The sequence below is a fragment of the Balaenoptera borealis genome (assembly GCF_965194805.1).
Source record: "Balaenoptera borealis genome assembly, chromosome: 14".
Classification (NCBI taxonomy): Eukaryota; Metazoa; Chordata; class Mammalia; order Artiodactyla; family Balaenopteridae; genus Balaenoptera; species Balaenoptera borealis.
The window spans coordinates 89,606,981-89,630,703 of record NC_138875.1 but is presented as its reverse complement, the minus strand read 5'-3'; the positions used below and the strand labels follow the sequence as shown (position 1 = coordinate 89,630,703).

General features: G+C 47.8%; 1 protein-coding gene and 1 long non-coding RNA gene across 2 annotated transcripts; one reads left to right on the top strand and one right to left on the bottom strand.

Moving 5' to 3' along the window:
* Positions 1-1,242: 1,242 nt before the first annotated feature.
* On the bottom strand, positions 1,243-4,572 carry FZD10 (frizzled class receptor 10). Its single transcript, XM_082355030.1, has one exon. The coding sequence runs from the start codon at positions 4,122-4,124 to the stop codon at positions 2,379-2,381; it is 1,746 nt and encodes a 581-aa protein (XP_082211156.1). The 5' UTR covers positions 4,125-4,572; the 3' UTR covers positions 1,243-2,378.
* A 41-nt stretch (positions 4,573-4,613) lies between these two features.
* Positions 4,614-7,040, top strand: LOC309611113. The gene is made up of 2 exons (XR_014234335.1): positions 4,614-4,923; positions 6,898-7,040. It is a non-coding gene; the product is annotated as an uncharacterized lncRNA (long non-coding RNA).
* The last annotated feature ends 16,683 nt before the right edge of the window (positions 7,041-23,723 follow it).

The following is a 23,723-nucleotide window of genomic DNA, read 5'->3' as shown; positions in this document are numbered from 1 at the left end:
TCCATTCCAAAATGTCATTTTTATTTTTCCTAGGAGTTACAGAAAGGGTACATGACATACATACACATGTACGTAAATACCTTTAGTCTTTTCGGGGGCTAGATGGGAACAATCGACAAATAGGTTTCTATTTGAGGGCATTTTTTTTTTTTTACCGTTTTTTCTTTTTTAATGCACTGAAGGCTATTCTGGATTTTACCTTAAATTACTTGACCTACCTAGTTGGTGTTTCTCAAACTTGGTTCCAAATCATCCAAGTTCCCTGCCCCCGCATGCTACAGCAAACCCCCCTACCAGCCCCCCCTAAAAAAAAAAAAAAGATTGATACCATTGTTCAATTCTAGTGTCATTGATGCAAGGGTGGTCTGGGTCCTCAGGCTTAATTCCTAAACACCATCTGCAGGAAACGGGCTGCCCTGTTCTTCAGGCTTCCGTCCATCATTAATAAGTGTTTAATCAATGCTCAGAATTCTTAAGAGCTCTTTGTTCAACCTGGAGCTTGGCATCAGGATGACCCACCGATGGCTCGGCTTGTGCTGTCAGGTCCCCAGGGCATTTGGTCTGAACGGTGCCCTTGGGTTAGAACTTGAGTTTAGCGGTGCCTCTGACAAGAGGAACCCAGGCCCACTTCAGGTCTACAGCTACACAACTCAGACAGCAAACACGGGAGAAGAAGCGAGTACAAGGGTGTGCAAAGCTGATGAACTTCTGCTTGATGACTCAGCACCCTTAGCAGATATTTTATCCTGTCCAGATCTACAGTCTGTTTTGTAAACGTGTCCAGGAGTTGCTGTAAAGCCAGCATCCTTTGGACGGTTGTATGCCATTCTATCTCAGTACAATTTGACCCCAGCAGGTCAACTGAGCCCTACTCTGACTTAATTCTCCTAATTGGCTGGATCCATTCTCCAGACCCTAGTCCAGGGGCACTAGTGTATCCACGCTTAGTACCCAAGATGCTTCTTAATGAACTGTGCTAAAACCAGGCCCTTGAATCCTGCCACTCAGAGACAACTTCCAACCATAGCTGCTTCCTGCATGTAATTCCTCTACAGCCCGAAATTAAATCATCCTGCCCACTTTGGAATCCGCCCATTTGCCATTTCACATAGATAACCAATGACCTCTAGAGAGAGATGCACACGCAGGATTTGCTTGAAAAGCAAACAGAGGGAGAAAGTTTTCTCTGTTCTCTCCACGCACTAAGAAGGGTCACCTTACAACGCACAAGGGACCAGCACCAAACAAAAGAACATCTTTTATTTTTAATAAAATAGTGAAGCATGAAAAATATCATATATTACAAATAGACACCAGCAGGACCACTCTTTCCTGGCGTTTCCTGGTGAGGAGAATAAACTCCAAGGTTGGTAGATGGCTTCCCGGGTCTATTCATGGAAACCATTTGTTTAACAATAGAAAGAGTCAATAAGCCCTTTGGGCACTTTTGAATGCTCCTTCTCCCCTCTCCACCCACCCTTCCGCAAATCAGTCCAAACGTGTATCGCTTTGGCTAGGTTTCCATTAAAAAGCCACAAACCGTAAAACTAAAGGGGTTCTGAGGGCTGGGCCTCTTAGTTCTTTTGTTAGGAGATTTCTTTTGTTGTCTTTATGTACAGCAAAATACTTGTTTCTCTTTTGATTTTCATGTAAAGAGAAAAGAAAATGTATTGCACATCGTTGGCATTGACCAATATTAGGTGTGGTGGAAGTTTCTATGTCGGAGAAGGACCATTTGTGGAGGCTGGAGGCTGGAGTCTCTTTTAAGTGACTCCAAATCCACTGGAGGGTGCTGAGTTGTCAGGCTTTCTCTTTCTTCCTGTTTGCACAGAAGTTGCTGTCTACACGCAGCCTTCCTGAGGGTGGCCCTGGGATAGCTCCCCTGCAGGACAGCGGCTCTCTCTCTCTCTCTCTCTGTTTGAAACTCAGCAGAGGCTCTTTAATTTGCAAAGAAGTTATCTCTTCTCTGATTTGTAAATGGATAGCAAAGCCAACTCAAACACACATATGTATATTTATGGAAGGTCCTAAACAAAAGTTTTCTTCTGGGGGCCTGAATCAACTATGTTACCACAAATTAGTCACACAAGAGGCTACTTAACTGGGAGGGTTCTCCTTCACTGAAAACAAAAACAAAACAAAACAAAAGCCTTTAAGTACATTTTGACTTTCAGTGTTATCACAGCATCCTGAATTTCAGGGTAAAAGCTTTTTATGTTCTCTTTTTTTTTCCTTTTACTTTTATTTAAAAAAAGAAAAGAAAAAAACAAAACAAGCAACCAACCAACCAACGGAGAAAAGCACCATGTTTTGGCTCTGACTGCCACCGTATGCTCTCTGGGAAAGTTTTCCACTCCGGCCTTCCCTCCAAGTGCCATTCACACGCAGGTGGGAGGCTGGGCAGGGATTTCGTATTTCCCGAGATGGGTTTTTGGGGGATGCTGGGCTTTTTTGTAAATTCCACTGCTGGTGATCACGCTGGCCGGTTTTCTTCGGCTCTTTTTCTTGAACCTGCGGCTGCAAACGTTCTGCCAGGACTGCAGGGTCTTGGATGTCCAGACCCACATGCCGCTCGTGATGCCCACCACCAGCAGCATGAAAATCTTCACCATGAAGATCTCCACCGCGGGGATGGAGGCGGCCATCAGACAGTCCAGGTTTTTAGTCTGGTTGTTCATTTTGCACTTGTGCTGCGTGGCCAGGATCTTCCAATACTCCACGTTGAGGCGTTCGTAAAAGTAACAGGCAATCACACAGGTGGCCGGCACCGTGTAGAGCACGGAGAAGACCCCTATCCTCACCATGAGCTTTTCCAGTTTGTCCGTGTTCTCCCCACCCGTTTTCATCACCCTCCGGATGTGGAAGAGGGCCACGAAGCCCGAGAGGATAAAGGAAGTGCCGATGATGAGGTAACAGGCCAGCGGGATGAGGACGAAGCCGGTGAGGGCGTTGATGTCCATGCTCCCCACGTAGCAGACGCCGGTCAGCTCGTCCCCCGCGACCCTGCGCATCACCAGGATTAGGATGGTCTTCACGGCCGGGATGGCCCAGGCGGCCAGGTGGAAGTAGCTGCTGTTGGCCTCGATGGCCTCGTGGCCCCACTTCTTGCCCGCAGCCAGAAACCAGGTGAGCGTGAGAATCACCCACCACAGGGAACTGGCCATGCCGAAGTAGTAGAGGACCAGGAAGACCAGGGTGCAGCCCGTGCTCTCAAGCCCCTCCTGGATGACGTAGAGCTGCCCGCTGTCCCGGTCGCAGGCGACGCTCTCGGCGCCCGCGAAGAGGCGGATGATGTAGCCCACCGAGTAGACGCAGTAGCACATGGAGAGGAAGATGATGGGGCGCTCGGGGTACCTGAAGCGCGCCGGGTCGATGAGGAAGGTGAGCACGGTGAAGGCGCTGGAGAAGAAGCAGAGCACGGACCAGACGGCCAGCCAGACCACGGCGAAGTGCTTGTCGTCGCGGCTCCAGTAGACGTCCACGCCCGGCGTGCAGAGCGGCGCGCACGACGCGCTCTTCTCCACGTGGCGGAACTTGCCCGGGTTGTCGCAGCCGGCGCGCCCGGGGCCCCCGTCCTTCAGCGGGTGCTCCTGCGCGCTGTGCGGCCGCTGCGGCCGGAAGAGCGGCGGGAACATGCCCGAGCCCCGCGCGGGCTCGTCCGAGCCGTTGTTGGGCGCCTCCATGCACAGGTAGTTGGGGTCGTTCTTGTTGGGGAGTTTGCTGCAGTCCAGCGAGTCGGGCCACTTGAAGTTGAACTGCTCCATGATCGGGGAGCACTTGAGCCGGGCCTGCTCGCACATGACCCGGCAGGCGGGGATGGGGGTGGAGACTTGCTCGGTGCACATGGGCGCGTACAGCGAGCACAGGAAGAAGCGGAGGTGGCCGTGGCAGCCGTACTCCACCAGCGGCGCGAACTCGTGCAGCTGGATGGCGGCCTCGCGCTGGTTCTCGTGGCCCATCAGGTTGGGCATGCGGGTCATGTTGTAGCCAATGTCCTTGCACATCGGGATCTCGATGGGCTGGCACTTGCCGTCGCCCGGACGCTCCATGTCCATGGAGCTGATGGCGGCGCACGAGCCCATCACCTGAAGGACCAGCCACAGGCGGGGGCCCGGGCGCTGCATGGTGGCGTCGGAGGTGTCCCCGCGGGGAGGTCGGCCGCCCTCAGAGCCGCCGCTCCGGGGCTCGGGCTGCCGGCTCCGGCTCCTCGTCCCCGCTCGGGCCCCCGCCCATGCCCGCCCAGCTCAGCCCGAGCGGTGCGCACAGAGCGCCCCCGGCCCCGCTCTCCGCGCGCCGCGTCCGCCGAGGTGAGGCCGCGGAGGAGAGGAGCAAAGTTTGCGAACAATACCGGGAAGCGAGAGGAGCCCCGGAGCCCTCGGCGCGCGGGCCGCCGCCGCCGCCGCCAACTTTGGCCTCTCGTGGGAGCGCGCGGAGAGGGCGGGCGGCGCGGGCGCACGGGGGCCGGCGGCTGGCGGCGGCTCCGCCCTCCCCGCGCCGGCCTCGGCCCGGCCCGCAGCCTCGCGGAGATCTGGTCCCGGCCGGAGCCGACGAGCGCAAAGGCAAAGGGGGAAAGAGGCGAGCGGTGACAGGCCCCGCCCCCGGCCGCGCGCCCCGCCCCGCCGCTGCTTTGCATGAGAAAGCGCAGCTCGGGGCCGCCCGCGCCCGCCGCCGCCCCCCGGCCCCGGCCCCCGGCCCCGCGCCGCCCTCCCGTGCGTCCCTCCCGCCGCTCCTTCGCCCTCTGCGCCGGCCTCCGACTTGCCCTCGCGCCGCCTCCCCGCCTGCGCCCCGTTTCCCGGGGAGCCCCCGGCCTCGAGCCCCGCAGCCCAAGGACGCCGGGGTTACTGGGAGTTCGGAGCCCGGCCGGAGGAGGGGGCGGGCTGGTCCGCGGCCGAGGCTGGGGGCGCGTCGGCCCTGGTTTTTATGGTGGGTCCCGGGCGGAGGGCGCTTTCAAAGCGAGGTGGGATTTGCGTTTTATGGCCTCGGCCATAAAGTGGCCCCTTCGCTTGTAAACCTGCCCGCATCTTCCCGAGGCTGCGGAGTTGCCAGGCCTGCGTCGGGGCTCCGGCTCCGGGGAGGGGGGTCTCTTTGAAATTTCAAAGAGTGGAGCTAAGGGCCGGGGGGAAGGGCTCTGGGAATCCAGAGTTTAGGGCCGCGCCTCCGAGGTCTCCGCGGAGAAGGCGGGGAGGGGGAGGGGGGGGCAGCTTCCTGGGGCTCTTAGGTCCCACCCCCCACCCCCGCCTCGGGCCGTGGGGGGCTTGGCGTGTAGCAGAGGGACCCGCGCCCCCGACAGCGCCGCGGAGTTGAGGGGCCTCGCGCCAGGCAGGGCTGCTGAGTTCTTCTAGGCGGCTGGGTTTATTTATTATAGGAAGTCATTCGCTCGTCGGGTATTTATATTATTTGGCCAGTGATTTGCCCGGCCTGCTCCCTCCTGGGCTGCAGACCCGCGGGACGCTTCGGCGTTGAGGGTGGGAGGTGGGCGGGCGCTGAGTCAGCTCGCTCCGAGGGTCCCCAACTCCCCGGGCAAGGGGAGGCGCCCGTGCCTCTTAGTTCTCTTAAAAAGTGCGGAAGGAGCGTCCTGGCCCAGTGCCCTTAGATCACCCCCCTCGGATGGGGGGGCCGGTTGGGGACGAAGTCACTTCGGCCACACACGCCCACGCCCCACCTCCAGAGAACTTGCCCGGCGCGTCACCTGGCTGCCCGTATTAACCCTTCAGTAAACAGGACCCCTAGGAGGTGGCCGGGCCTCTCTCCTCTTAGCCGCTCTCGAGGTCAGGATCTCTTAAAGTTTTGCGGAAACTCCCAGGATCACGCATAGAGGGGCCAGTTGGAGGACTTTCCCGGGCGGGAGGAGAGGCCCTGCGGACCGGGGCCTCCTTTTTCCTCCTGCCTTTCTGGGGTTAGCCCTCCGTGCCGTGTGTCCAGACATCCCTGAGAGTCGGTGCGGGGGGCCCCCGGTCTTGTTGCCCCCCCCCGCCCCCCCGGGGCTTTGCAGGAGCGACGGGCGCTGCGGGTTCCCGGCTATTTCTAGGAAGCGCCCCAGAAGGAAACGCTTCTGCTAGGCCCTTATCTCGTGGGAAGCTTCTTGGCGGCGGGGGCAGAAGTGGGGCACTTCCTCTGAGAAGGCTTTTTAGAGTATTGGCTTTTATTTGAAACAAGGCGTAGGATTTTACATCTAGTAAACTTGGGAGAACTCACATATCCACCCCTTCCTTCCTTCCTTCCTTCCTTCCTTCCTTCCTTCCTTCCTTCCTTCCTTCCTTCCTTCCTTCCCTCCTTCCTTCTTTCCATCCATCCATCCATCCATCCATCCATGCATCCAGCAAACACTGAGACAAATGAGGCTGGGAATTGCACCGAGCACTGAATCAATGTCCCTGGATCTCAGTGTGAGGTGTTGGAAGAGGTTCCGGTGAGGAAGAAAGTGGAGAAAAAGGTGGTCGAGGTAAACGCGAAGGCAGTCAGAACAACCGCCTTCAACTGGATTGTTTGCCGAGATGCTTTTTAAAAGGCTGCCATTTTTCTTACGACAGTTTTGTTTGTTTGGGGATGGGTTTTTTTTTTTGTGCGTGTGTATATATTTTTTGAGTCTAGTGAGCCATTTTCCAAACCTTTCCATTAAAAAAGATTCAGTGGACATCCCTTGGCTTTTCTAGAATTTTCCTTGCCAAGATCCTTCCTTGGACATCGTTTTCCTTCTTTTCCTTTCCTTCCCTCAGAAACTCTGAAAATATAAATGTGAGAGAGTCAGGGCAGTGCCAAACACCAAGAGCAGGGTGTTAGCTCTTTGGGAAAGTGCCTCCTAATTGATCTTTTCTGTGCTGTTTTAATTCAGCCATGTTCAGACCCATTATTTTCACTATAACCACTTCAGATTGCTTTCTTCTCTCGTTTTTTTAGAAAAAAATGTCTGCAGAAGTGCTTCGCTCTGCCCAGCTGAGATGGAAACCAACAAATAGACATTATGATAGAAAAATGAGGGCTCTGAGAAATCACCAACTGCAAGATAACTCTGTAACTAATAAATGAAAAGGGTCTTTTGATGGCTCCAGCTGAAAAGATATTTTATTTTATTTTTTTTCTCCTGTGTGTGGGATTTGAGATGTGTGATTCTAAGAAACAGCGGCTTCCCTGCTGCTCAGCCCGGGCTGGCAACTGGCCCCCCTCTGGCAAATGTTATGGAGAATTGGGAGGAATTTTATGGCTGTCTCTCCCCTCAGCTCTTTTTTCTTTTGTCTTCTTTGAAGAATGACTTTAGACATTTTATTTACATATTTAACCACGGATGAAAGAGGGAAAAGAAAGCATTTGGGGCTGTCGTGGGAATAGCGATATGTTTAAATTAATGGAAATCTTATTAGGCCTCTAAAATTTTGAGCAAAGGTTTTTAATGAAACTTTATAATTAAACATGATTTCAAATAACATGCAGGGACAAGGAATATATATATACATATGTTTTACCCCAACTGCCTAAAAATATATATATGGGAGAGACACTCTTAAACATTAACTACCTTCAAGTTCTTGCAAATGTTTGCCCAGAAAAGTATAAGGTTTTTGAATGGGAATATGATTTCAGGAGTCAGGCAATATTTTGATGGAAAACTAAATATTTTTGGATGGAAGGAAATTGAGAGAGAGGCAGAGTTTCATCTCGTTCTAGCGAGGTCCGAAGTAGAAAACACTTTGACACAGATATTGCTAAAAGTCAAAGTTGTATCTCCTCTTACGATGTTATTATCAGTGGAAATTATAAGCACTGTGTGAGATCTTTCTGAAATGAGATTTGAGAAAACCCACAGTAATCTCTTTCAGATAAAAAGTACTAACTCTTTCAGCAATAGAAAGAAATTGAACCATAGACTTAGCACATTACGAGCTAATTGCAAGAGTGAACTTGTAGAATATCAGCAGAGCTCAGGAAAAGAGAAGGGTATTAATAAAGTTGAAGGTAGAAAGTGGTTCAGGTTATCTGTGTTTTCCAGGAACAGTTGCTTGGAGCATCTCTCCTGGCACATTGATGTTTGATGATCCCATGAAGTGCGTGTGGTGTTACTTCTTTTATCTTCTACTATCATCAATATTTGTATTTCATCAGCACGTTTCCGATTCTCCTTTCAAGTAAGAACGAGATGCTAATAATTGACTGACATGCGGAGCGATCTCTGATACCAAAAGGCGCCATTTTCCCTGACCTCATCTTGGGTTATGTTTCTGCAGACACTTATTATCAGATTAAAAAAAAAAAAAAAAAAAAAGCAGGCATGGAGAATTCTGCTTTCTAACCAAGCAAGCGTGCCCTTTCCCCCCACCCCTACCGCCCCACATTTTTCTCCGAGGAAAATACCTTTGGTCATCTGAAGTGATGCTTTACTAAAGAAAACACACAGCGTGTACCACCCGAGAAGCCAAGCAAGCTGCAGCAGATTCAACGGGCACAGAAGTTTTAATTCCACCTAAAAACACTAGTCGGAAGAGGTTGCGATGGGGGTGGGGCGATGAGAAACAAACAGCAAAGTATCCACATCATAAAACGGGTGACTGGAGGGCACTCTGTCTCCCCAGCACAATTTAGGCAGCGATTTTAAGGCCACTTCCCTTGAAACGTGGTTTGAAATATTACCAAAGGTTCCACGGGGTGCATTAGTGTGAATTGCAAATCAGAGCATGTCTCTAATCCCCCTTTCAAGGCCCGGCTTTGGATCACTGGCGTCTACGCGGCTCCCCACTGCTTCTGGCGCTGCAGCGACCATTCAAGGGGACAGCTTTCCCCTCTATTCCCACACTCCAAAAAACAACACCGCAGACAGACACCCTCCAACTAAATTAGATTAAACTCCTTCTCCTCCACATGGCATTAGCCTTTTCACTGCCCAAGATTCATTATCCGGCGCCTCCTAATTTAAAGATACAGTATTTCTTTTTCATCTCAACAGAGACGGGCAAGAGCGACACACACGCTGAAAAAGGGGACAAAGCCGGCCTTCGATGTAAGTGCTTCCAAATTACAAGGACATTATCTGTTTAAAATATAGGAAGGCTTAGCACACGTCTGCTCTAAAATACAAACAAATTGACCCTTCACCTCTGACAGAACTGGTCCCATCAAAGTACCTAAACCTGTAATTCTGTACGGAGCTGCTTTGGGGGAGGGGGGAGAATTCTATGGGAAGAAAAATCACAGAATTCCAGAAAAATGAAACAAAAGGGCATTCTTGTGTGTAGGCGTGCGTGTGTGTGTTGCAGGGATGGGGGGTGTGTTTTATTTTGTTTTGCATTTATATTCCAAACAGCTTTAAGAAACAGTCTTTTGGAAATGAACACACATGATAGGAGCTCAAACTTCAGTTTCGGACATGATCGCTTTGCTTCTTTCCCGCCCCCTTCTCCCCCCCCCCCTTGGCTGTTAGGTATATATTGCTTTAATTACTCACCTTCCCATCTGTTTCCTTTCTGCTTTACACCTCCACCCTGGGACCCCTTTTCATTGCCTGTCCTGAGATGGGATGCTAAGAAAGGGGTTAGTACCACCCCCTCCAGAGGCCACTGCCCCTGCACAGGTGAGGGGGGCGGATTAGATGGGGAAACCTTCCCTTCAGGGGCAGAGCGGGGACACCCACAAGCCTGGTCCTGCCTTAAGAAGAGGGGAAAAAGAACCAACCTCCCAGTTTTTCCCTGATGAGTCTGAAACCACTTTGCCAAAACCATGGGCAGCCCTGACCCGTGGTGGTGGCTATGTAGGATCTGGGTCTGAATCCCCTGCCCCGTGTTCTAGCCCCATGACCTAGGGAAAGTTCCTTCCTGTCTCCATGCCTCAGTTTTCTCATCTGAAAAATGGGCAGCCGTGGGGTTCCAACCTCACAGGGCATGGGGAGGATTGTGCTGTGATACACGGGGAGCATTTAGAGCAACGCTAACAAGTGCAGGGTTCACTGCAGCTGTCATGATGGTTGCAATCCAGTGTCCGTGGAAGCTGAGAGCACCATCAAGGATGCAACAGGGCATGACATTTGTGAGCAGGGGTTTGGGGCAATGACAATGTTAGGCCTAAAATAATATGAGTCAATAATCGTATAAGTCAATAATTAAAGTGCTAACAAGAGTAAACGTTGATTTATTGAGCATTTGACCTGTGCCAGGCACTGTTCTAAGCCTTTCACGTGACCCCCGTGAAGCAGGTCCAGGGGAGATTCCCATTCTCCAGATGAGGAACCGAAGTTTGGGAGTCTGAGTAACTTGCCAAGGCCACACGGCTGGTGGGGCAGAGTCAGGATTCAAAACCAGGCAGTGGGCTCTGAGCTCCCTCCACTGCCCTGCCTGCCCCTGGATAGGAGGTGCGCAGGAACTCAATGCGGACTCTCGCAAAGGGCCCCTGTTTTGGTATCATGTCAGCAGCCAGTAGAAGGACAAAGGCCTGGATTATGGCTTTTTTTCCTTTCCTCCTGGACTGGGAGGCATCTGCCACTTTCTTATCATTTTGATGTTCTGCTTTCTTGTGTTTGAAGGGATTCTTTAGGGTCACAAATGGTGAGGAAAAGGTAGAGGAAACACCACGTGTGAGTTTCCTGTGTTGGTCTACCCCTGGCCTCAGCTGTGTGATCTCAGGCAAGTTACTTAACCTCTCTGAACTTTGTTATAAAATGAGGATAATACCAACACCTCCTTTATAAGGTCTGGGGTAGGATTAAGTGAGACAACTCAAAAGTGCTTCGAACTGTGTCTTGCCCTGGGATTAACCAGTGTATAAACTCTGGTCAGTCGCCTTTTGACTTTCCTTTGTTAATTTCTTCATTTATCTTCATTGGTTAGAAGGCAAGATAGTTTGCCAATAGCATCATTTAGGAGTCTTTTTCTTTCCAGTCGAACTGCTACACTTACAGCTTCCCTCTTCTTCCTTGAATTTAACCAGGATTAAGCAGCTGACAAGTTGGAAGCAAAGATGGGTGTGGGCCTCGCAACACAGCTGCGGAGATCCTATCCTCCTGCTGGAACCACTCTCAATTGCTGCAGATCCCTTTCCAGGATGGCTGCTTCCCCTTTACCTCCCAGCCTAGATCTGAAACGCAGTGATGGATTTCTGCTGCTTTCAGAAACAGTTCGTTTCCCTTGTGAATTTCACTTCCAGGAAAGAAACTCATTCAGATCACCTGCTCCACTCTCCTCATTGTAAATGACAATTCAAATGCAAAATCTCATTTTTCTTTAAGGCCCAGAATAGGGTAGGGAAGATAGTTTTGCTGTCCCTGCATGCATTTCACCCTTTTTTTCATAAAATAACACTTGGGAAGGTCTTTGTGACTGTTCTTGTAGCTAAGAATGGTAACTTGAAGAATAAAGATTCTCTCTTCTGACAATGTCTTCCCCCTTCTCTCTCTCTTTCTGTCTAATATACATGTATTAAATACATAATCTAATTATATAATCTAAATACAGATATATAAATCTATATGTGTATTCAAAGTCTAATTTTCAAGCTGAACTTCCAAACTCGATCCTCTCTGCAGTCCCAGGACCAAGAACCGTGCCCAATGCATGTTTTTTTCAGTAATTCTGTGGGTGACTTTTTTCCACACTGACATCCTACACGAAAGATCGTGCCCTCTCAATCCCCAAGGTTGCAGCTGAAAGAGGAGCCTCGTCCTTTTTTTGTTCCTCGAATATTAGAAAATATTTATTTCCCTTCATTCCTGAAAGACTAGGTAATAATTACAAACTGAAAATAATTTCAAGACGTTGAGGAACCTCTTCCTGTTCTGTCCCGTGTGTACAGGCAGCGAGATGGACGGGTCCGTCCTAGGATGCCCCTCTGTGATGGAAGCCTCTGGGCGGCTACATCACCGGGACTGTGGCTGGAGAGATGCTGCCTGGACCAGGAGGAAGTGAGGGGACCAGCGATGCATCCTCAGCGTCCTGATCACCATGGCGATCTCGTTTATTGAACACTTGCCACCGGCCGGGCACTGTTCTCAGCCCTTTAGGAATTTTGTCATTTTTTTCATCCTTGCTAGAGCCCCACCTGGTTGGGACTATTGTTATCTCCGTTCTACGGAGAAGGAAACTAAAGTTCAAAGAGGTAAAGTCACTCATGCAGCCTGAAGACCTCAGGCAGACCCTGAAGCCAGGCTCCCCATCGCTCCCTTCCGTTGCCCTTCAGCCTCTGACAGAAGCAGAAGATGCCAGAGCTTAGGAGATGGGATAGAAAGGAAAGGGCAGATTTTACAGATCCTGCAGGAGGGTCAAAAAGCTAGCAGGGTTTGATTTACATGTGATTAACGTACCATGTAACTAATCACACTGGGACACGAAGGGGGGACCAGGCAAGTCTGGGCCACCCCTACAGATGGAGAGGGATGCCCAGAGACCTTTCCAGCCTAACACCTGTGACGTGGTGAGAAGAGCAGCCATCGCGGGTGGTTGTGACGGTCAGCGTGATGTGTCCACTCGGCCAGGCCATTGTCCCCAGCTTTTCAATGAAATCTGCATCCAGGTATTTCTGGGAAGGTATTTAGTAGACGGGATTAACATCCACTTCAGTTGAGTTTAAGGAAAAGAGGTTATCCTCAATAATGTGGGGGGGCCTCATACAAAGAGGCGAAAGATCATAAGAGAACTAAGGTTTCCAGCCTGCTCTGTGGATTTCAAGTTTGCCCAGCCAACAGCCCTCAAAATCACGGAGGCTGATACCTTGCAATAAATCTCTCTCTCTATCTCCTACTGTAGGTTCTGTTTCTCTGGTTGGCCCCTAACTGATACGCCGGTCAAGAAGCTTTGAGGTCAGATGGATGGAGATTCCAGGCTTGGTTGCGTGACATCGGAGTGGGGTCATCAGTAGTACTCTGTTCAGGTGTGCAGACATGACCCACACAAAGGCGCTTAGCTATGGGGGCAAGGGAGCTGCAATCCAGTCCCCGCTACCTCACTCCTAAACCATGCTTCCTGGCCTGGGCCTGTGTCTGCCCCTTCCTCCAATTTGCAGAAACATCCTGAAATCTCATTCCACCGAATTGTGTGCCCTCTGCTGAAAGGGGTCATCTTTTCCTACTTCACACAAGTGCTGATGCCTACCTTGCAGACAGCCTTAGATAGCTTACTAAATCTTTCTGAACATCTGCTCCTTACCTGTAATATGGGAGCTATGTCCTCAAAAGGTTATGGAGAGGGTTACATGAAATAATTTATGAAAAAAGCTTATCATGGTATCTAGCATGGGGCACCCATAAACGTTAGTATCTGTTAGTATTAGAGCATTTGTTTTTCATTGCATTAGTTAGGAGTCTCATTAGCAAGTGACAAAACTCAACTGGAACTGGCTTAAACCAGAGAAGTTCCCTCTATCTGGGATTTTAAAGGGCGATGCTTTGACAGAGGCTGGGGGAATAAGAGCCCTGTGATTGGCATGGACCAACTGGGATGCAGCCCTGGAGCCCTGGGGAGGAGGGCAGGTACCCGAGCAGAGCCGGGCCTCGCCGGCAGGGGAGAAAATAAAAGGGGTTGGACAGGCATCTGTAGGGTCTGTTTTGGTTTCTCAGAGGACAGCCAAGGCAGTGAGCTGAGGGAGACAGCATTTTGACTGCAGTGGCTGCATTTTCCTCAGGGAGAACAGTGGGAAGCCGTCTTTTTGGTCACCCCATGGCTCTTTGGTGAGCTGCTTGCTGCAGTCAGTTGGGTTTTGTGGTTGAAACTGAGTTTCACACGCTGGTACCTGCCTGGCTGCACACAGAGTTGGAGCAAGGTATCTGGGGGAACACGGGAGTCGGGCCCTGAGGATCCCACTGAGGAAGGCATGCGTTGCATCATCTTTTGGCAGGTTGAATGCGTATCCACTGGGCCCAGGGAGCGGCTTAATTACCAGCCTAATAGCAGGTCCACTTATGGCTTCAGGTTTCATAGAGGAAGAAGCATCATTGCAAAATGCTTTTGATGTGGTTTATTAAAGCTACGAGGCCACGGCGACATGTGAATTTTAAGTGCTTGGTGCAGGGCATGGAAAAAAAGGCACAGGCCATACTTTGTAGAGAAGGAATTTTTCAGATCCTAGATCCTAAGTTTGGAAGGATATAGGGAATATTTTCTGCTCCCTCCTTCTGCTTCCTGCCAGGTCGGGTCTCTATGCCATCCAACATGAATGGCTGTTACAAAACAAACAAACACACAAAGAGTTTCCAGAGAAAAAGACTGCAGAACCACCGGAAGCTGCAGCGTTTAACATTCTTTGTAATCAGAAAGCACTGATATCTCCCTGAAATCGCCACAGCTGTAGTTGAAGCTTATTCCTTCCTGATTTGCTCTTAGAGGTAAAACAGATCCTCCGTTCAGATCATGGGTGTGTGTGTATGTGTGTGTGTGTGTGTGTGTGTGTGTGTGTGTTGAGTGTCTGCCACAGTGGGAAGATGACATTTTGCTCTTGGGGAGCTTATGGCCAGTGGGGGAGGCAGATGCCACGTGGCTGCCTTTTGTGTAAATTCACATTATGTGAATTTCAACTAGGTTGGTACAACAAATATTAATAGAGTTTCACTAAAACAAAATTGGAAAAAATGTCACCTACACCCCTGTTTTATTTTATTTTATTTTATCGAAGTATAGTTGATTTACAATGTTGTGTTAGTTTCAGGTGTACAGCAAAGTGATTCAGTTATACATACATATATAGCTATTCTTTTTCAGATTCTTTCCCCTTATAGGTTATTACAAAATATTGAGTAGAGTTCCCTGTGCTATACAGTAGGTCCTTGTTGGTTATCTATTTTATACATAGTAGTACCTACACCCCAATTTTAAAATTCAATTGAAAAAATCAAATCATGTGAAACCTGGCAGACTAAGTCAATAGTACTGTATTTACTCTATGGCTGCAGCTTTGTCCCCTTTGAGCTAGAAATACTGACAAGGTCCTTCCTGATATGTACTTCTTTGCAAAAGTTAGCCTTGAATTATGCAGCAGATTTACAAAAGGCAAGATCTTCGTGAACAAATCCTCTGCATAAAATGCCTCTGCCCTATATTTCAGGATAATGTTTAAACACAGTGCTAGCTGTCTGCTGGTTCTTTTATTTATAGGACAACTATTTCCTTAAACGAGGCAGGAGTTGGCAACGACGTCCTGTGATCCACCCAATGCCTGCTTTTGTAAATAAAGTTTTATCGAAACACACCCACTCCTTGACATTTTGCAGATGGCTATTTTCCCAAGACAATGAGGGTTGAGTAATTGCAACAGACTGTCCAGACTGAAAGGTGGAAAGTATTTATTATCTGGACCTTTGGAGAAAGCCTTTGCTGGCTCTCAGAGCAGAGGGTTCACCACAGGGACACGTGATTCTATTTGCCTGTGTCTATGGGGCAGGTTTTCCAGTCTTACTGCACTTTGATTGTCCTAACTCTGTGATATATTGGAGCCCTCTGAGTGGCGAGAGGGTGACTACTTTGATGGGGTGGTCAGGGATGGTCTCTTAAGAGGTGACATCTGTCCTGAATGTGGAAGACAAGAACAAGCCTGGCAGCCAAATTCTGGGCACCGAGACTTGGAGTGCATCTTCCTGCACTTCTTACCGAGAAGCACATGACACATTCTGAGTGCCAGTCACGGTGCTAGAATATTACAAAGTCCTGTTCCCTATCACCACTCAGGAATGCCCAAGTGGCCTAACATAGTGGTTGGACCAGATCCCTGGGTTTGGAGTCTAGTTCTACCACGTAAGTGCTGTGTGACCTTGGGCAAGTTGCTTCACCTCTCTGAGCCCCGGTTTTCTTAACAGCAAAATAATAGTAGGACTCAGGGCAACGGTAACATGTAGAGGCGAGCGGCAGTGCCTGAACACTCCATCACTTACACGGCTTGTGTACCACACAGCCCTAGGGGTGCAGTTCACTTAGACCCCACCCTAGGCAGGCTGCGGCACTACATACCGAGTGCTCTAATAACTAGTAGTGGCAGGAAAGGGAGGACACAAGTGAAAGTTCAGGACTGCATGACAAGTCTTCTAGAGAAGGGCTGGTAGGATAAAGGCAAGGATGATTTGTTTTGCTTTGGAAGATAGGAGAGAGGTTTCCAGAAAAGGCAACATTTCAACAGTCTTAGAAAGGTGGGTAGGAATCCCAAAGACTGAGCAAGGGGGAAGGGCATGCGAGGTGGAGGGAACAGCACGCACAAAGGCACGGTGTCTCAAAGCTTTGTAGCACGTTTGGAGAGCAGAGGTGCATCCCTAGGGTCAGATGCTGGCTTTCAAAAGGTCCTTCTGGCAGTGATGTGAAGGTATTGGGGCAGAGGGTGTAGAGACAGAAGGTAGAGAGGTTTAGTAGGTGTCTACTCAAACAGTTTAGGTCAGAGAGGTTGAGGAAATTTTTTTAAAAAGGATGCATTCAAGGGATATTTGGCAATGCTCTCTGCCTGGTGGATAGGATGGGGGTTGGGTGAGTGGAGTTTCTGGCCTGAGTGCTGGGGAAATAATGTGCTGGCGATGGAAATGCTACCGAAAATGCTAATCATATAGAATCTGATAGGCTCTCAAGCCGAGCTGTCGCATAGGGCAGCCCCAGATCCCACGGGAGCTTGTCCGAATTGCCCTCTCTTGAGATAGTTCGAGTACAAATGAAGACGTGCTCTAAGGGAAAAGTCACCCAGAATTTCAAAGACTTAAGCATCTCATTAGTAGCCCTTATACTGATGCACATTGCACGGATAATATTTTGGATTATTGGGTTAGATAGAAGATATTATCACAATTAATTGTACCTGTAATTTACCTTTGCATTTTATTATTTTTATTTTTTTAATTTATTTTTTGGCCTCGCCACACAACTTGCAGGATCTCCGTTCCCCAACCAGGGATTGAACCTGGGCCACGGCAGCAAAAGCCTGGAATCCTAACCACTAGGCCACCAGGGAGAACTCCCTACCTTTACATTTTTAAAGTGGCAACTGGAACATGTAGAATCACATATGTGGCTCACATCACATTTCCTTCAGACTATGCTGATCTAGGTAAACGGTCCAGATGTGTTCCTAAACCCACTCCACACACATGATTTATTTGGCCTGTGCAGTGTTTTAAAGAAATTTTAATTGATTAGTAACTTTACAACATTGCCATATTTTCACAGAAATACCGCACTTTCAGAGTCTCAAGAAATCTCCAGATCTGAGCACAGATCTGGCTGGAGACAGAGGTCACTGTCCCCATGGATAGGACCCCTGGGGTCCAGTTCTCTTTGGGCCCCATGCTGCTGCTGTCAATTTCATTTGGGGTGTGGCCTTGGGGCCGCGGGCAGGCGATGGCTGACCCAGATCCAAGGCTTGGGGGAATACGTGCCAGTTCATCCAGGATGACCCCTGCTTCTAGGCTAGACAATGAGACAAGATAACTTGGGAGACAGCCCAGGCCCCAAATCTGAGCCAGTGGAGGTCTCTGCCTCAGTTTCCTGCGTGTGAAGTGGGCATAATTATATGTGCAGAGCAGGAGTTGGGAAGCTTAATGACTGTTTGGGAAGCTCCACGGGGTGGCTGGCTTAGGACTTGTGGGAAGGGTTCTCATTGGGATTTTGCTTTTGGTTCTGGCTCCAAGCTAAAGCCAGGTGAGTCATCGGGCTAATGGACACAGGCAGCTCTGCCAACACAAACAGCTGTTTTGCAGCAGCCTCGGAGGACGGCTGGCCTGCCCTGACTCAGACAGGCTGAGTGGCTCCTCTAAATCTCCAGGGCTTTCCCCTGTAAGGGCTGTGGGCCCAGGGCTGCTGAGTGTCGGGAAACGGATGCCCCGTTATCTTGCGACCTTCAACTCAGATGCACCGCGGTGATGGACGTCTCAGACGCACGGAGCCACAGGGAACTTCGCCCAAAGCAGCATAATTCTCTGACTTCAAGTGCTCCCTCCTCTGAGCCGACCCCCTCACCAGCCAGGTCTCCCAGCGCTGCCACGGGACCAGACGGGTGGCCTTCCTGCCCCGCGGGGCCGGCTGTTGGCGGGCTGGTGGTGGGCTTGGACTTGGGGGCTGACAAGGCCAGCAGGAGGCCCGGCCGTGGAAGAGGGAGGGACCCACGGACAGAGGGAGGTTGGCTGGTGAACAAGCTGTGAGGTCTTCCTGTCTCTCGCAGGGCCCTAAGGCCCCGGGGGCTGAGCTCTGCTGGTCCCTGTGCCCGGATTAAAGCCAGGAAAGGAGAAGGCAGGACCCTAGGCCTCAGGCTGGCGTTGTCGAAGCACCTCAATAAGGAGGTTACCGCCCGGGTCCCCATTAAGTCACCTGGGGGGTAGGGGCACAGTGATGGTGCCACGGAGGCGACTGCACTTAATTAAAAAGTCTGTCCTCACGGGCGCGAGCCACAGTGATCAGCACGGACCCCAGAGACGGGCATGGGACGCTAAGGCTGCTGCTGCCGCCACCGAGAAGCCTGTGTGCGAGCCCAGGTCACTCTCCACACCGCCCCTCCCGGGAGCCGGTGCAGCCGCCACAGCCAGGCTCCCGTGATCCAGGGACAACTTCCCCAGGAGAACGCACGGCGCGCCTCGGGCTGGTGCAACGTCACACCGGCCTCTGATGCCGCAGGTTCGCTCCCCATCCGTACCCCTCCCTCCCCTGGCCTGAGTGAGCCAGAGCCCCCGAAGCAGCTGCTCCTTTAACCCCGTCCTGTCTGAGCGAAGAACAGACGCCCTCAGGCGACCTACACGCAGAGGCGGGTCCAAATCCAAAGCTGAGCCCCGGGAGCTGTGCGAACAAGGAAGAGAAAGGGAAATTTCTCCCCGCAGCCTCAGGAGCAGCGGATTAAAGCTCCACAATCAACTTGATGTGCCTGCATCTGTTGAATACCTGAATAGACAACGAATCATCCCAAATTCAGGAGGTGGACTTTGGGAGCAACGATATATACATTTTTTCCCCCTTTTTCTGAGTGTGTATGTGTATGCTTCTGTGTGTGATTTTGTCTGTATAGCTTTGCTTTTACCATTTGTCCTAGGGTTCTGTCTGTCCGTTTTTTTTGCTGTTGTTGTTGTTTTTTACTTTTAGAAAATTTTTTCTTAATAATTATTTTTTATTTTAATAACTTTATTTTATTTTACTTTACTTTATTTTACCCTCTTTCTTTCTTTCTTTCTTTCTATTTTTTCTCCCTTTTATTCTGAGCCATGTGGATGAAAGGCTCTTGGTGCTCCAGCCAGGCATCAGGGCTGTGCCTCTGAGGTGGGAGAGCCAACTTCAGGACACTGGTCCACACAAGACCTCCCAGCTCCACGTAATATCAAATGGCGAAAATCTCCCGGAGCTCTCCATCTCAACACCAAGACCCAGCTCCACTCAACAACCAGCAAGCTACAGTGCAGGACGCCCCATGCCAAACAACTAGCAAGACAGGAACACGACCCCACCCATTAGCACAGAGGCTGCCTAAAATCATAATAAAGCCACAGACACCCCAAAACACACCACCAGACGTGGACCTGCCCACCAGAAAGACAAGATCCAGCCTCATCCACCAGAACACAGGCACTAGTCCCCTCCACCAGGAAGCCTATACAACCCACTGAACCAACCTTAGCCACTGGGGGCAGATACCAAAAACAACAGGAACTACGAACCTGCAGCCTGCAAAAAGGAGACCCCAAACACAGTAAGTTAAGCAAAATGAGAAGACAGAAAAACACACAGCACATGAAGGAGCAAGGGAAAAACCCACCAGACCTAACAAATGAAGAGGAAATAGGCAGTCTACCTGAAAAATAATTCAGAATAATGATAGTAAAGGTGATCCAAAATCTCGTAAATAGAATAAATACAAGAAACGTTTAAGAAGGACCTAGAAGAACTAAAGACCAACAAACAGTGATGAACAACACAATAAATGAAATTAAAAATTCTCTAGACGGGATCAATAGCAGAATAACTGAGGCAGAAGAACTGATAAGTGACCTGGAAGATAAAATAGTGGAAATAACTACCACAGAGCAGAATAAAGAAAAAAGAATGAAAAGAATTGAGGACAGTCTCAGAGACCTCTGGGACAACATTAAACACACCAACATTTGAATTATCGGGGTCCCAGAAGAAGAAGAGGAAAAGAAAGGGACTGAGAAAATATTTGAAGAGATTATAGTTGAAAACTTCCCTAACATGGGAAAGGAAATAGTTAATCAAGTCCAGGAAGCACAGAGAGTCCCATACAGGATAAATCTAAGGAGAAACACGCCAAGACACATATTAATCAAACTGTCAAAAATTAAATACAAAGAAAAAATATTAAAAGCAGCAAGGGAAAAACAACAAATAACACACAAGAGAATCCCCATAAGGTTAACAGCTGATCTTTCAGCAGAAACTCTGCAAGCCAGAAGGGAGTGGCAGGACATATTTAAAGCTACAACCAAGATTACTCTACCCAGCAAGGATCTCATTCAGATTCGATGGAGGAATTAAAACCTTTACAGACAAGCAAAAGCTAAGAGAATTCAGCACCACCAAACCAGCTTTACAACAAATGCTAAAGGAACTTCTCTAGGCAGGAAACACAAGAGAAGGAAAAGACCTACAATAACAAACCCAAAAAAATTAAGAAAATGGTAATAGGAACATACATATTGATAATTACCTTAAATGTAAATGGATTAAATGCTCCAACCAAAAGACATAGACTGCCTGAATGGATACAAAAGCAAAACCCGTATATATGCTGTCTACAAGAGACCCACTTCAGACCTAGGGACACATACAGACTGAAAGTGAGGGGATAGGAAAAGATATTCCATGCAAAATGGAAATCAAAAGAAAGCTGGAGTAGCAATTCTCCTATCAGACAAAATAGACTTTAAAATACAGAATATTACAAGAGACAAAGAAGGACACTACATAATGATCAAGGGATCGATCCAAGAAGAAGATATAACAATTGTAAATATTTATGCACTCAACATAGGAGCACCTCAATACATAAGGCAAATGTTAACAGCCATAAAATGGAAAATCGACAGTAACACAATCATAGTAGGGGAATTTAACACCCCACTTTCACCAATAGACAGATCATTCAAAATGAAAATAAATAAGAAAAACAAGCTTTAAATGATACATTAAACAAGATGGACTTAATTGATATTTATAGGACATTCCATCCAAAAACAACAGAATACACATTCTTCTCAAGTGCTCATGGAACATTCACCAGGATAGATCATATCTTGGGTCACAAATCAAGCCTTGGTAAATTTAAGAAAATTGAAATCGTATCAAGTATCTTTTCCGACCACAACGCTATGAGATTAGATATCAATTACAGGAAAAACTCTGTAAAAAATACAAACACATGGAGGCTAAACAATACACTACTTAATAACTAAGAGATCACTGAAGAAATCAAAGAGGAAATCAAAAAATACCTAGAAACAAATGACAATGAAAACACGACGACCCAAAACCTATGGGATACAGCAAAAGTAGTTCTAAGAGGGAAGTATATAGCAATACAATCCTACCTTAAGAAACAAGAAACATCTCAAATAAACAACCTAACCTTACACCTAAAGCAATTAGAGAAAGAAGAACAAAAAAACCCCAAAGTTAGCAGAAGGAAAGAAATCATAAAGATCAGATCAGAAATAAATGAAAAAGAAATGAAGGAAATGATTGGAAAGATCAATAAAACTAAAAGCTGGTTCTTTGAGAAGACAAACAAAATTGATAAACCATTAGCCAGACTCATCACGAAAAAAAGGGAGAAGACTCAAATCAATAGAACTAGAAATGAAAAAGGAGAAGTAACATCTGACACTGCAGAAATACAAAGGATCATGAGAGATTACTACAAGCAACTCTATGCCAGTAAAATGGACACCCTGGAAGAAATGGACAAATTCTTAGAAATGCACAACCTTCTGAGACTGAGCCAGGAAGAAATAGAAAAAATGAACAGACCAATCACAAGCACTGAAATTGAAACTGTGATTAAAAAATCTTTCAACAAACAAAAGCCTAGGACCAGATGGCTTCACAGGCGAATTCTATCAAACATTTAGAGAAGAGCTAACACCTATCCTTCTCAAACTCTTCTAAAATATAGCAGAGGGAGGAACACTCCCAAACTCATTCTACAAGGCCACCATCACCCTGATACCAAAACCAGACAAAAATGTCACAAAGAAAGACAACTACAGGCCAATATCACTGATAAACATAGATGCAAAAATCCTCAACAAAATACCAGCAAACAGAATCCAACAGCACATTAAAAGGATCATACACCATGACCAAGTGGGGTTTATCCCAGGAATGCAAGGATTCTTCAATATATGCAAATCAATCAATGTGATACACCATATTAACAAATTGAAGGAGAAAAACCATATGATCATCTCAATAGATGCAGAGAAAGCTTTCAGCAAAATTCAACACCCATTTATGATTAAAACCCTCCAGAAAGTAGGCATAGAGGGAACTTTCCTCAACATAATAAAGGCCATATGTGACAAACCCACAGCCAACATCGTCCTCAATGGTGAAAAACTGAAACCATTTCCATTAAGATCAGGAACAAGACAAGGTTGTCCACTGTCACCACTATTATTCAACATAGTTTTGGAAGTTTTAGCCACAGCAATCAGAGAAGAAAAAGAAATAAAAGGAATCCAAATTGGAAAAGAAGAAGTAAAGCTGTCACTGTTTGCAGATGACATGATACTATACATAGAGAATCCTAAAGATGCTACCAGAAAACTACTAGAGCTAATCAATGAATTTGGTGAAGTTGCAGGATACAAAATTAATGCACAGAAATCACTAGCATTCCTATACACTAATGATGAAAAATCTGAAAGTGAAATTAAGAAAACACTCCCATTTACCATTGCAACACAAAGAATAAAATATCTAGGAATAAATCTACCTAAGGAGACAAAAGACCTGTATGCAGAAAATTATAAGACACTGATGAAAGAAATTAAAGATGATGCAAACAGATGGAGAGATATACCATGTTTTTGGATTGGAAGAATCAACATTGTGAAAATGACTATACTACCCAAAGCAATCTAGAGAATCAATGCAATCCCTATCAAATTACCACTGGCATTTTTCACAGAAATAGAACAAAAAATTTCACCATTTGTATGGAAACACAAAAGACCCCGAATAGCCAAAGCAACCTTGAGAAAGAAAAGCAGAGCTGGAGAATCTGGTTCCCTGACTTCAGGCTATACTACAAAGCTACAGTAATCAAGACAGCATGGTACTGGCACAAAAACAGAAATATAGATCAGTGGAACAGCATAGAAAGGCCAGAGATCAACCCACGCACATATGGTCACCTTATCTTTGATAAAGGAGGCAAGAATATACAGTGAAGAAAAGACAGCCTCTTCAATAAGTGGTGCTGGGAAAACTGGACAGCTACATGTAAAAGTATGAAATTAGAACACTCCCTAACACCATACACAAAAATAAACTCAAAATGGATTAAAGACCTAAGTGTAAGGCCAGACACTATAAAACTCTTAGAGGAAAACATAGGCAGAACACTCTATGACATAAATCACAGCAAGAACCTTTTTGACCCATCTCCTAGAGAAATGGAAATAAAAGCAAAAATAAACAAATGGGACCTAATGAAACTTAAAAGCGTTTGCACAGCAAAGGAAACCATAAACAAGACGAAAAGACAACCCTCAGAATGGGAGAAAATATTTGCAAATGAAGCAACTGACAAAGGATTAATCTCCAAAATTTACAAGCAGCTCATGCAGCTCA

Excerpts from the sequence above, each read along its gene's own strand:
- FZD10 (XM_082355030.1), bottom strand. The coding sequence starts at position 4,124 with ATGCAGCGCCCGGGCCCCCGCCTGTGGCTGGTCCTTCAGGTGATGGGC.